Source organism: Lissotriton helveticus, chromosome 10, assembly GCF_964261635.1.
Source record: "Lissotriton helveticus chromosome 10, aLisHel1.1, whole genome shotgun sequence".
In the NCBI taxonomy this organism is placed as follows: domain Eukaryota; kingdom Metazoa; phylum Chordata; class Amphibia; order Caudata; family Salamandridae; genus Lissotriton; species Lissotriton helveticus.
The window spans coordinates 723,756,959-723,771,073 of NC_136071.1; the positions used below are offsets into that span (position 1 = coordinate 723,756,959).

A 14,115-nucleotide genomic window follows, 5' to 3' on the forward strand; every position below is an offset into this window, starting at 1 on the left:
GCTTAAATATCCAAAACAGTCTCATGATGGTAGCAAAAGGATAGGAAACAAATGATGAACTACAGTTTCGATTATGTCAAAGAGTCGATTTTGTTTTTAAAATTATGATGGTTGGCAATCTGGTGAGCCAGATATAATGTGCTATAAATTTGGCTTCAAGGGAACAAAAAATCTGATTACCTTTTTATTATTACAATTTCACATTTGACACTTTGGTAGGATAACTTCAAATGTGCACAAAGGTTCGCACATTTGCACAAATGTGAAATGTGAGCGGACAATGTCCCCACCACCATAGGATTTAAAGCTGAAGCTGCAGGAAGTGACCTCTTGAAGTGCAACATTTTGACTTAACTCCATTCGTTCTACCTTTGCTAGGGATTATTTACTAACTTCACAATTACAGCAAGTAGATACATAAATGTGAAAGAATTAATGGAAGCAATAGATTGTTATCATCTACACTTATTTAGGATTAGTTGTGCTGGTCGCCTATCTAGCATTCACTAAAAACGTACATCCTTTTCCATGGCAAAAAACAGTGTTGCCGTCAGCTGCCTGTCCTATTATGCTCCTTGTTGTTCAGAGCAGTATGGACTATTGTGCATCTTCAAAGACATTCTGTATGGAGAGAAGGATATTCAGCACTAAACCACTTTTCTGGGCCTGGAAGGTGTGGAGATTGCCTCAAAGGGTGAGGCAGAGAACCTCTTGCTGACCCACAAAAGGGGTACAGATAAAGTCCCTTGCCTGTTGGCACCTCTCTCCTGAGTGCAAGAAAGCAGAAGAAACACGAGACAGAGGAGACTGTATCCGTCAGAATGAGAACCTGTAGACCAGAGGCAACTGGTCAGCTACTCCTCACAAAAAACTGGTGCACAAGGAGAAGATCTGTAATTAAATGAAGTAAAATTTATAGAACTCTTAAATTCCCTGAGGGGGGGGGTTGTGTTCCTTCACTGCAAGGCACACCCACCATTCAAAACAATGCCCCAAATACCACCCCCCCCCACCTCCCCCCTCTCTCCCCCCCCCACCGCCTTCCCCTGAAATAAATACACTGGAGCATTCTGGAAGACCCTATTTTGCTTTAGAATAGCAGCCAGTACATTACTTTGCTGGATTTTGTTTCCAAAACATACTTGTGCTTCAATAAGCATTCCAATACATATTTGTGGTACTTTGCTTAATTTTGTATTTCTTTAACTAATTTGGTTTGGACAATTTAATTTGTTTTTTTAACCTTTATTGTTGTTGTGGGACAGTTGTTGTGCATGCATTGCACAGATTCTTCTGAAGGAAGCCTTGCTACTTGAGCAACCTTCAAAGGTTGAACCAACAATTCTCATAGAAGTCAATATCATTAGATTGAGTCTCAATACATACCTTACTAGCCACCTAGCTCTGTAATCCAGTTTCCAAAAGCTTTTGAGTCAGTTAAAAAATACATCCCAACAGGTGGATGTTGGAGGTAAGGTATCCTAGCCCAGTTCAATGTCGCAGTCACACATCTAGCATTGTGGAAAACTGTTACAAACCCTTAAACACAACAAACCTTCCACGAACCAGAAGTAAGCATCTGCCGTTCAATGACTTTGGGTACAACCAGAGCCTGCAGCCTCTTTTCGTAGTGACCTATCTCCACAGAAAACTATTGGGCTCCTAACACGGGTTTGCACTTGTCACCTGGCCACCACAATACTGCTGGTGGTATACTGCTGTGGTTGCCTTGGACCTTACCCACCACTAACCTGAACTTCTGGAGATTGGTCGCGTAAATCCAGTATTGTAACTGTTTGCAGAATGTATTCTTCCTTCCATAGGATAACACTTTTGAAGTGAAAAGAATTTCTATTTCGAAATATACCTACCTCAACGATTTTTCTCAGATGCCTAAACAAATATAAAGATATTTGCTATTTTTATAAATGAGTGAGGATCTCCTTCTTGAATCGTGTGCGTCATTTATTGATCATTGTGTGTATTTGCAAATGTCTTGCACTCCTCTGTGTAAGGCCTAAGGCTGCACAATCACACTACCCCCTAACAGAGCACTTTGGGATTGCAAAGCTCATAAGGAAACACATGGGCTCATTACACTGTATGCCAGATATTTGCTATATTGCATAAAGAGTCAGCTTCCTACAGGAACACCTCCACACTTTGAGGTTTGCAGGGAATAGGATTTCTTCTCAGGTAAAATTATTTTCCGAATATATTATTTCCAGATGTTTCTTGGTAATAAGCAGGTACATAAAGTGCTAGTGAACATGGAGTAATAATGCCCATTTGTTTAATGCACAAGGGAAATCATTTTCCCTGTGGAGAACTCCAATAAAAAATGCATCACACTTGCAGCTTACTCTAGTTCATGATAGCACTTGCCTTAATAGTAAAAGCTTTGCAGTAATTAATGATATATGCAACGTGCAACATCTAGTATACTCAGATGCACATATTGCATTAGCAACTGAAGATTCCTGTACATCTTAACTACCCTGGTGTACTGTAAACTGCCAGCTCCTGGGTTTGTGCTGCCAGAAGGAAGATGCTGTGTGTCCAGTGGTAAAAATGGCCTTCTTGGACTTCACCACAAACAATATGCCCTGGTCTTTGGGCGATAGGAATTCCAAATCTCTGTTTCAAAGCAATGTAGTGAGAATTTGCCATTGAATCTATGCAGAAAACAACTCTTTACAAATCTTACAAATTGATTGACTGCACATCCAACAGAAGACTCTGGTTTAAGTAGCCAAACACTTAGCATACATACTTTGGAAAACACTGCAACTGGTTTTTCACAGTCCCGTGGATTAAATTTATGAAGCCAACATTCCAGCTGAACAGAAAACTCAAAAATCTTCTTCCCTGGTAATGAAATCACAGAACATATTACATTAAAATAAACAATTATAAGTCACACTTGTGAAAGATGTACAATTTACTTCATACTATTGCTAGGAATTCTGCAAACTACCTATTGTTTATATTCAAAGAGCAGATTTTTGCTTCACAATCAATACGCAAGTACGCCACAAAATAATGATCCCTACCTCCACCAAAAGCTAATTAACAAACCTGCATTCTCAAATTTCCACATCTGTACCTACTGAAACACATTATGCGCATTTAGGTCTTCATTTATTCTTTTTAAATAATATTTGCATTTCCTCATTATAAAACAATTTTGAAATAGTTTCAACACCAGGCATGCATCGCAGACAGATTTCAAGATGTATATGCAATGCAGAGGATCCCAAGAGAGAGAAAATTATCTGAACTATGAACTAGGACTCTGGTAACTTATTCAAATATGTTTCTGTTTAGCTATGAGAGTACCGCTATACTCGCATGAAATAAAGATCAACAAGTCGGTAAGAAACTGGTAATATTTATTATTAACATTTTAAAATAGTCTTATTTTCTTATGGAGCATTGTATATTTATTAAATTATCTTTAGCTATAATATTTAAGTTCAAACAAATTTCGAACGTTGGTCGTTTTGCCCAGTCAATGTTCAAAGGAGTTCAGTTGAACTCTTGCATTTGCACTTGGGATTGTGACACATTGCTGAATAAAGATTTAACGTCATCTTCTTTGCCAGTGATGAATCTTGAAAAATGTGTCAAGAGGGGGCCAGTCACTATTCACAACCGGTCTCATGTCATCACATCTTTATTTTGCATTCTCCTGAGTACTTGCATGTGATATCTGACATGGCTGTTGCTTAACCTACAGCACGGGGCATTGAATTCAGCACTATCCTGTGAGGAAGATCAAAAGAAATCCCTGTGTGCACTGTAACACACATGTGCTACACTGCGTCGTCATCATCTTTCAGGTCAGACGTGCCTGCCTGCATGTAGTGTCGTACTGAGAGTCATTCAAGATTTAGTTCACCCAATAACATATGAACACATGACACAGTAGCAATCTTAGAGCTTTGAGTGGTTGTCTGGATCTACAGTACACTGTAATGAAGTCTGATATATAGTGGCCATCTTAATCAGGAGGAAACTGAATAGACTTTCAAATCGGTATACTGTATCTTACACCCGTATTTTCAGTTAAGATTACCACCAGACATTAATGGAAGTTTCGTACAAGGAAAAACATAGGAGCAGGATTCACCGTACAATATTCAGCAAGGCAGGTTAGGCGCAAATGTTAAGACATTAGCGTACATTAGCAAAAGGACCACCTTGTGATTCACAAACGCTAGATTTTATCATTCAGTGGTGACACAAACATCTTATTGTGCGTGTTATCTGTTGAATTAAAAGATGTCTCACAATTTATTTCTAGTTTCGGAGGACAAATATTGGCATTAACATGCAAACATCACTGTGCTGGCAGAGAGGACCTTAACTCCTCTGCTATTCTTGTTCTTACCAGTGCCAGTTAACTAAGCTTTCCAGGAGTGGTCCAATCCTAAACACACGACATCAGTGCACATTGACCAGTGATGGGCCCCAAACTGGCAGTTACATGCTTAAGATTTGACTTTTCAATTGATCTTTTAATTGATGCCTTGATATGAGAAGTTCAACACCTCATACTACATCTCCCTCTGCATACACGCACTGCACATCCAAATATTACTGACTGCCCTCATTCAACAACTGTAGTACTGAATTAATATGATTCCGAAGGATATTGCCTCATAAAAGGCTGTGGGGACTTGCACATTAAAAAACTCTGCAGTTATGCATTGCAATGTCTAAACCTCTACAGGAGGGTTGGGTGTCTCAAGTGCCTCAGAGGTGTAGAACGCTAGCCCTATATACACCATTTTCAAAAGCACCATACAAGCATTAGCTGCATTAAATAATGGCTCTAGAGAGGCCAGCAGGTCTGTGGTCCTTTAAAGGACTAACCATGTGTGATGTATCAATGGCACTCACACATTTATAATTCACACACCCCCCCGGTTTTTGCCAGTGTAAACTCATGGCCTGCTTTAGAGTTTAGTGGATGGGTTATTCTAGCACAAATACGACGGACGTCCGCACTCGTTAGATCGCATGAAAACTGTAATAAAGCAGATAGCACATCCATCACGTTTGTGAAATAGTAACCCATCCACTAAATTCTAAATCAGGCACTCAGTTGTCAACAGGCTCAAAAACAGGGGTGAGTGGACCAGTGAGATGTAGGAGGGGCTACTGACTGTATCGATAACAGTAGAGTTCTACTTTACTGTACTTTCATTACGAAAATCTATTTGGCATCACAGTGTCATTGAGGAGTGAGCATATGTGAACAATCACACTAGGTTGGAGTTGTTTTGACATGCCTTTCCTATCAACTAAGAGGCAGTTGTCAGGAAGGGCTTTATGGGGGCGGAAATAGAAGCCTCAGTGAAGACATGGTTAAGAGTTCATTTTTTTCTACTGAATATGGGATATCTCCTGACTCTTCCTCTCTCCAGAGGTAGCTAGGAGCAGATGTCCTTTTCTTTAGATTAATACTTTGATTTATTTGGAGATAAACAAACCATAATCTGTTCTTGAGGAGTTCTGCTGTAAACCCATTACATCTTTTTCACAGTCATTTGCAACATGTCAGGTGTACTAAGGAAATTGAAGGTTTTTACAGGAATCTTTGAAACACTTTCTTTAGAGCACATTTTCTGCAATTTTTAAACAATAATATTTTTTCTTCAGACTTATCTGATTTAGTATAATACTTTCAGCTATAATTCTTTTAGAAACCCCCCAACAGGTGCAAAGTTTTCTAAACTAACAGAAGCAAACACCACAAGGGATGAAGAAATTATCAAGACATTGAAGGCTGCTGAAGCATAAAGACCTTCTAATAAGAATGAGATTCAGAAACATTATTCTCAGAATTCAATGTAGGAGAAGAATTGGACTTAACTTGATATTTCTGTTTTGAAATTACTCAAGCTAATGAAACCGCCTCAAATGAGAAGGTGAATGCAAACTAAATAGGGCTTCTGGCAAGGAACTTATAGCCTAAATCATATATCTTACGTGGAAAGGATTCTGTATTAAATTCGTTTAGGTACATCTAGGTTGAAAATACACAGATTTCCTAGTCTGGTGAAAGAAAATGATTCAATGCATACATTTCTAGAAAGGAAAAAATTAAGATAAACTGTTATTCCTGCTCACCCCTCTTATTGAGCATACCACAGGATTTTGAGGAATTCCTAATACAATTGGAAGATATATAGAAACTAAAAATGGGCAAGATGCTATAGGGAACTGAATGAACATGTTTATATGTGAGTAACTTAAGGGCATGCTTCCAAATTATGGTGGCACAATAAATAATATGCATCAGAGTTATCGGTTGGCGTCCCTAGAAATATTTCCACGTTATTGTAGGTACATATATAAAGCTCAAACCTAGCTATTTGGCCACCAAGTGCTGTACAGTGGGAGCAAGTGTACAATGCAAAGGAGGTTAAGATGGGTGAGGACAGACATAGGAGGTGACCCGCAGAAGGGAGTTCATCAGAAGGGAGAAGAAAGGGGACGGGGTCACAGAAACATAGTAGGTAGTCATGCTGAAGGACTGCGCAAGTATGGGGTAGCCAAAAATAGGGCGGGAAGAGCGATCACTGGAATACAATACAGCGAGAGGGGAAACTATCAGAGATTCAGCTTAACTGCATGACAAGCAGCCTAGGTGGGAAAAGAGTACAGGTGCCAGGGCGTAGGATAAGAGTGGAGGAGCAAGGGATTTGCAGAAGACTGGTGCATGGAGAGAAGACTGTGATTCGCAGATTGTATGTGAAAATGCAGCAGGCTAGAGTAATGAGCAAGGATTTAAGAGGGCATGTTCTTGGTAGATTTGGCTACCAAGAAATGGTGGTTTAGTAACGGCTTGCTCTCCCTTCTGATGTAGAGAAGGGAAGGTGCTTAGAGATGCATTTAAGGCAGGACTATATATGCTGTACAAGCGACAACATACAGCTGTAGTGAAGAAAAAAATAAAATTTCTCACCCACATGGGAGTAAGGAAATAAGCTGTGTATTTTTGTAAGCAATAAAGTAGGCCTTTCTATCAGCATGGACCACCGAGTAAGCAGCGATGCAATGAGTGGTGAGTGAGTCGCTTCCAATATAAAGGTAATTAATGTGCTGTAGTAGCTGCATCTGACAAAAAATAAACTCCAGCAGCTACTGACAGGACAAGGCACTGAACAGGCTGCTATAACTATCTCGGACAAGGGGCAATCACTCAATAACTGCAGGTACCTATAATACTGTATACTGAATGACTGTTTAAGTATAGTAAGTGACTTTGAATTAATCTATGGTAAGACAGTACTGAAAGGACGGCTGCTTCTGTAATGGGGTGTGAAACTGAACGCTGCCATTGGCAGGAATAAGTTGCACAAACTATGTCCAGTTACAGGGACATACAATTCACCCCTCGTGGCACCAGAGATTGCGGCCATTAACCAGCTGCTGAAGTGGCAATGTATAGATGAGAAGAAAGTGGGGAGAATCAAGCATAATCACACCTTATTTTGTTCAGGAAATATACACTGAAAATACTCAGTATTAACAGAATGTTGTATTCTGTAGATGAGCTTTCAAAATGTAATATCTGGCAAATGGTTAATAGATTATAAAATCTCTCCTGCTTTTACACATTTTAAACAAATGTGGTTTATTAGAACCAAGTGAAAGAAAGTTGGATAGAATTACCACTATTCACATAAAAATGTTACTCTGGTGTGCGTTTTAATGCACAGAGCCTGGACCAGCACATTTCTGAACTATTCTTTTTCCCCTCAAACTACCATCCACAAAAACATTATCTCACGCTTAAAATAACTGAAATCTCTTGCAAAACGTGTCCTTTCCACAAGAGCTGGGAACGCAGACATTAATTTGTATACGTGTGGCGCAGAAACCAAGTCTTTTAATAAAACATTGTTCCTCCTGTTTGATTCAGGAATTGAAACAATCTGAACAAACACTGGCATAGTCAGCAGGTCTGGTGCTGGCAGCCAGCCTTTTGGCAATGTGAAAGTTTGTTTTGTTGTGTTCTAGTGTCTGTAAAATCTTAGTTTTGAGGAACTGCCTGGCATTTGCCAACATACAAAATAAGCTTTGGCTAAAAATCGAAAATATAATTTGGGCTCACAGTGCACACTGTCATAGTAACCCCTGGTACAGAAAGGAACTATTTTGTGTGGATGTGCTCTTTGTGAAAGAATAGAATGTCCTCACTCACAGTGAAGTTAGTCAATGGCTAAAGTGGGCTACATCACTGGCTCAAGCTGTAGGCTGTAGATGGGTGGAAGAAAATGTGAAGGACACAGCAACAGACCAATTGATGAAGAGAACTGCCTGTAAGCACCTATAAGGAGGTATTCTGCACATATATATAGATTCTGTTTTTATATGGTATGTGTATGTATTATGTACGTAGCATGATGGTCTGTGCAGGATCAGTGTGAAAGGCTTACCAGGGATAAAATGTAAACTGCTATTGTTTATTTACAACTGCTTAATTAATACAAATGTTTACCATTTAAAACGTTAAAAGCAATATTCTTGTTTCTCTATTGACCATATGTGCTGTTGAGATTTAAAAATTTTAATTATAAAAAGGAAATCAAAACATTTGGCTAGAATATATTGAGGGGACACTAGCTGAATGCAAAACATAGGCAAATCACTGAAGAAAATCAGAATGAAAATGTTGAAGCATGCAAACTTTGATGATTGAAGCGTTGTGAGAACATCTGCTGTGTGCCTTTTTGCGGGCATGATGATTGTGTACCACGTGGTGTCATCTACAAATATTTACATATGATGAAAAACATGATTTGGTACTATGCATTCAGATGGACATATAGTAAAAAAAAAAAAAATAGGACAACAAACCTCTTCTTTTTTGACGTGGTTTATGTTCATGAAGCACTGCTGAAGCAAGTCTTTTACTTCATTACTCTCCAAGCTGTTATAATCAAACGCAAAAAGCACCTGGTGGAGGTGCCAAAGACGTCCCAGATCAGCTCCCTACATAAGAAAGTAAATGAAGCAAACAGTAAACATTGAGAAAACCTGCAAGAAGAATGTCTATGTTTTTGCTAATTCACACATGGGCCATTCACACCAGGCCATTCAGATGTAATATTTAATAAAGAACAAGTTACTTACCTTCGGTAACGCTTTTTCTGGTAGATACTATATCTGCCTGTGGATTCCTCACCTTGTGAATACCCCCTTGCGTCAGCAACATTCGGAAATTCTTTTTTCGTAGCCTCGCGCCGACGTGGACTCCTGACGTCATAGAGACACGACCTCGCTCGCGACTCCGCTGACGTCACCGACGCCTATAATAGGCCCACGCCGGCGTGATGACATCAGTTCCGCCCTTTTTTCCGTGCCATCGAGGCACACGGACGGACCAATGACAGTAGAAATATACAAGTATACACAGTACACAGTACTCAAGGCAAAACACACAGTGTTAAGCAAAAGCAGGAAAGCAACTGAAACATTTCCTTGACAATAAAATATATATATATATTACACTACAGTAACTCTGGCATAGAAGAGTGGACAACGGGGAGGCGGGTGGGTCGGTGAGGAATCCACAGGCAGATATAGTATCTACCAGAAAAAGCGTTACCGAAGGTAAGTAACTTGTTCTTCTGATAGATACATCTGCCGTGTGGATTCCTCACCTTGTGAATAGAGTCCCACAGCAGTCCCCACTCCCGGAGGAGGGTGTCCACTCTTCTAAACCAGGAAATCCTGAAGGACAGAGCGCGCAAAATGGCCGTCCCTCCTCACTTCGGAATCCAAGCAGTAATGCTTCGCGAAAGTGTGGAGGGAAGACCAAGTCGCCGCCCTACAAATATCCTCCACAGGCACACCTCTAGCCAATGCTGAGGTTGAAGACTTAGCTCTAGTTGAATGAGCCCTTATACCCTCTGGTGGTTCCTTACCGGCCAAAGAGTAGCAGATCTTTATGCAGAGGACGATCCATCTCGATAAAGTCCTTTTATGGACCGCCCTTCCTTTCTTGCAGCCAGCAAATCCAACGAAGAGCTGGTCTTCCAAGCGAAAGTCCTTGGATCTGTCCAAGTAAAAGGACACCGCCCTCTTAGGGTCCAGACGGTGCAGTCTCTCCTCCTCCTTGGAAGGGTGAGGGGGAGGATAGAAGGTAGGTAGGGTAATGGACTGTCCTAGATGGAAGGGAGTTACCACCTTAGGCAGAAAAGCAGCCCTGGTCCTAAGAACCATTCTATCAGCATGAATGGTCAGGAATGGGGGCTTGGAGCTAAGAGCTTGAAGCTCACTAACCCTCCTTGCCGAGGTTATTGCCACCAAGAAGACTGTCTTAAGGGTAAGAAGCCTCATGGGACATTTGTGGAGAGGCTCAAAGGGAGCCCCCATCAAAAAGGTCAATACAAGATTTAAATCCCACTGAGGCACAATGAAAGGTGAAGGAGGGAACATATTAGTAAGACCCTTCAAAAACCTTAAGACCACAGGAGACTTAAAAAGAGAGGGCTGGTCAGGCAAGCAGAGAAAAGCCGACAGCGCCGACAGGTAACCCTTTACCGTGGCAACCGCCAGACCCTGCCGCGCCAAAGAAAGAGCAAATTGTAGAACATTAGACAAATGGGCCCTCAAAGGATCAACAGACCTTTCCCCACACCACGTGACAAATTTCGCCCATCTATAAGAATAGATGGACTTAGTGGAGTCACGCCTGGCTGACAAGATGACATCCACAACGTCAGGCGGGAGGGAAAAGGAATTCAGGTTGCCCCGCTCAATCTCCAGGCATGAAGGTGCAATGTCTGGAGGTGGGGGTGTAAAACCTGCCCCTCCATCAGAGAGAGGAGGTCTGCCCTGAGAGGGAGACGGAGCGGCGGGTGAGAGGAGAGGTGGAGTAGATCTGTATACCACACCCTTCTTGGCCAATCCGGAGCGACCAATATGACTTGGGCCCGGTCTTGGCGAATCTTCCTCAGAACCCGAGGAATCAAGGGTATGGGGGGAAACGCGTAAAGGAGTTGATCTTTCCAACTCAACTGAAACGCGTCCCCCAAGGCTCCTTGCATCGGATACTGGAGACTGCAGAACGACAGGCAGTGCGCATTCTCGCGAGTGGCAAACAGGTCCACCCGAGGAGTCCCCCACATCTGAAAGATGTCGTGAACCACCTCCGGGTGCAGCCTCCACTCGTGGTCGGCAGAGAACTGCCGACTGAGACCGTCTGCACGAACGTTCAGAACACCGGCCAGATGATTTGCCATCAGACAAATCTGATGGTCCTGAACCCAGGACCAGAGACGCAGAGCCTCTCTGCAGAGACACTGCGACCCTACTCCTCCCTGCTTGTTGATGTACCACATCGCAGTCGTGTTGTCCGTCAGGACTTGAACAGACTGACTGCGAAGGGAAGGGAGGAAGGCCTTGAGCGCCAAACGTATCGCCCGCAATTCTAGAAGGTTGATGTGAAGCAACCTTTCCTCTGGAGACCAAAGGTCTTTGACCTCCAGATCCCCCAGATGAGCACCCCACCCGAGAGTGGATGCATCCGTTATCACCGTGGCCACCGATGGGGGAAGTTGAAAAGGCTTTCCTTGGGACAGATTGCCTTCCACGCCCCACCAAGACAGATCCGCTGCAGCTTCTCTGGAGATCCTCACTGACTCCCTGAGGTCTCCGCTGTGCTGATACCACTGCCTGCGGAGACACCACTGGAGCGCCCTCATGTGCCAGCGTGCATGGTTGACCAACAGAATGCATGAAGCCATCAGACCGAGCAGGCGAAGGACCTTCAGGACTGGAACGACCGCTCCATTGTAAAATAAAGGAATCATCTCCCGTATGTCGCGAATCCTTTGAGGGGGAGGGAATGCACGACATACGGTTGTGTCCAGTACCGCACCTATGAACAGGTTGCGCTGGGAGGGCACCAGGTGAGACTTGGGTACATTTATTGAAAAACCCAACCTGTACAACAACTGGGTTGTCTCCCGCAAATGATGGAGCACTCTCTCTGACGACTCCGCTTTGATCAGCCAGTCGTCTAAATAAGGGAATACCGGAATCCCTGACCTTCTGAGATGTGCCGCCACCACTGCCATCACCTTGGTGAAGACTCGAGGCGCAGTAGTAAGTCCAAACGGAAGGACCGCAAACTGGTAGTGCTGCGATCCCACCGTAAAACGGAGATACCTCCTGTGCGACTTCAGGATTGGGATGTGGAAGTAAGCATCCTGCAAGTCGAGTGACACCATCCAGTCTTCTTCTTGCAGCGCTTGAAGAACCTGAGCAAGGGTGAGCATCTTGAATTTCTCCTGTTTCAGATAGAGATTCAAGATCCTGAGATCCAGGATTGGACGAAGCCTGCCATCCTTCTTCGGAATCAGGAAATACCGGGAATAGCATCCCTGACCCCTTTCCTGCTCTGGGACCACCTCTATCGCACCCTTTCTTATCAGAGTTAAAACTTCCTCTTGCAGAAGAGACAGATGCTCCTCGGAGCAATACCCTTGGCAAGGAGGGAAATTGGGAGGGAATTCCCGAAAGGGAAGGGCATACCCATTTTCTACAAGATTGAGAACCCAAAGATCTGACGTAACCGATTCCCAATCCTGTAGAAAATGGGTAAGCCGGCCCCCAACCGGACCCACATGATCCTGAATGTCGGATCTAGGGCTGCTTCTCAGGGGCAGGAGGGTTGGAGGAAGTGGAGGAGGAAGAGACCTGACGTCCACGAGGACGCACTCTTTGCTTTCCCCTGTAGGACCTGTATAAGGAGTTTTGCTGCTGCTGTTGTTGCTGCTGCTGCTGCTGGCCTTGCCGGAAATTCCGAAAGGCAGGACGGCCAAAACCTCTGAATCTTCTGCCAGTTGAAGAACCTCTCATTTGGAGACCCAGGGATTTAGCAGTCGCCTTGCAATCTTTAAACCTCTCAAGGGCCGCATCAGCCTTCTTCCCAAAAAGGCCTGAACCATCGAAAGGAAGATCTAATAATGTCGCCTGAACATCAGCCGAAAAGTCAGAAGATTTCAACCAGGCAGACCTCCTAGTAGCGACAGCAGTGCCCATAATGCGCGCCACAGAGTCTACAGTATCCAAACCGCTCTGAATAACCTGGCGAGCCGCTGCCTGAGCGTCAGAGAGGACTTCCTCAAAATCCTTCCTGCTGTCATCAGGAACTTTTGGAACCAGAACATGTAAAGAGTCCATCAGAGCGTGTAAATATCTCCCCATCAAGCAAGTGGCATTTGATGACTTCAATGCCATACTGGCAGAGGAGAAGGACTTCTTTGCCACCTGATCCTGCTTCTTTGCTTCCTTCTCAAAAGGAACCTGAGGGAAAGCACTAATGTTCTTTTTGGAGCATGCAGCCTGAATGATCAAACTCTCCGGTGAAGGGTGAGAGGTTAAAAAGGCAGGATCATCAGGGGCAACCCTGTATCTTCTGGCTACACTTTTAGAGACAGCTGGAGCAGACAAAGGTTTTTTCCACACCTCCAGAATGGGCTCTGTTAGAGCTTCATTGAAAGGAAGAAGAGGTTCCACCACTGAACTCGGAGAATGGAGTACTTCAGTCAGAATATTAGATTTGAATTCTGCTGTAGGCAAAGTCAACTTAAGCAGACTGGCAGCCTTTCTCATAATCAAATGATAGGGTTGAATGTCCTTAGAAGGAGTACTAGAACCTGATGGTAACTCCCACTCTGGAGAGAAATCCAGGCTTCCTGCTTCTGCCAAATCTTCAAAAGTATCTTCATCCAACTCACCCTCCTCGAGATCAGATTGTGAGTCCAAAAACCTCCTTTCCTCCAGAAGGCGCTGAGCCTCTCTTCTGGATCTCATCTTGACCCGTTTTGCCCTCGGATCCACCATCGGCTCCGACGGATTCGGAATCGACGTCGGGATCGAATCCGCAGGTTCAGAGGGATGTGTTCTAGGTCGACCCGGAGCTGGCGAAGCCGGAACCGGCGTCGACGGCTTCGGTGGAGCCGGAAAATGCCACGGCGGCGTCGGAGCCGGCATGTAAGGCATAAACGGAGCCGGAGGGTAGGAGTGAGGGACTCCTAAGTTAAACGCCAAAGGACCCATGGGACCCGAAGGTGCACCAGAGGGGTA

At 43.5% G+C, this 14,115-nt stretch overlaps 1 protein-coding gene across 3 annotated transcripts in view; it reads right to left on the minus strand.

The window, feature by feature from the left end:
* NCAPG2 (non-SMC condensin II complex subunit G2) overlaps positions 1 to 14,115 on the minus strand; it is a 347,950-nt gene that overhangs the window by 250,605 nt on the left and 83,230 nt on the right. For all 3 annotated transcript variants that reach the window (XM_078663271.1, XM_078663272.1, XM_078663273.1), the window contains exons 6-7: positions 8,875 to 9,009; positions 2,774 to 2,868 (exon numbers count right to left, since the gene is read on the minus strand). In XM_078663271.1, coding sequence (XP_078519397.1) covers positions 2,774 to 2,868; positions 8,875 to 9,009 — 230 coding nt within the window. The remainder of the gene's footprint in view (positions 1 to 2,773; positions 2,869 to 8,874; positions 9,010 to 14,115) is intronic.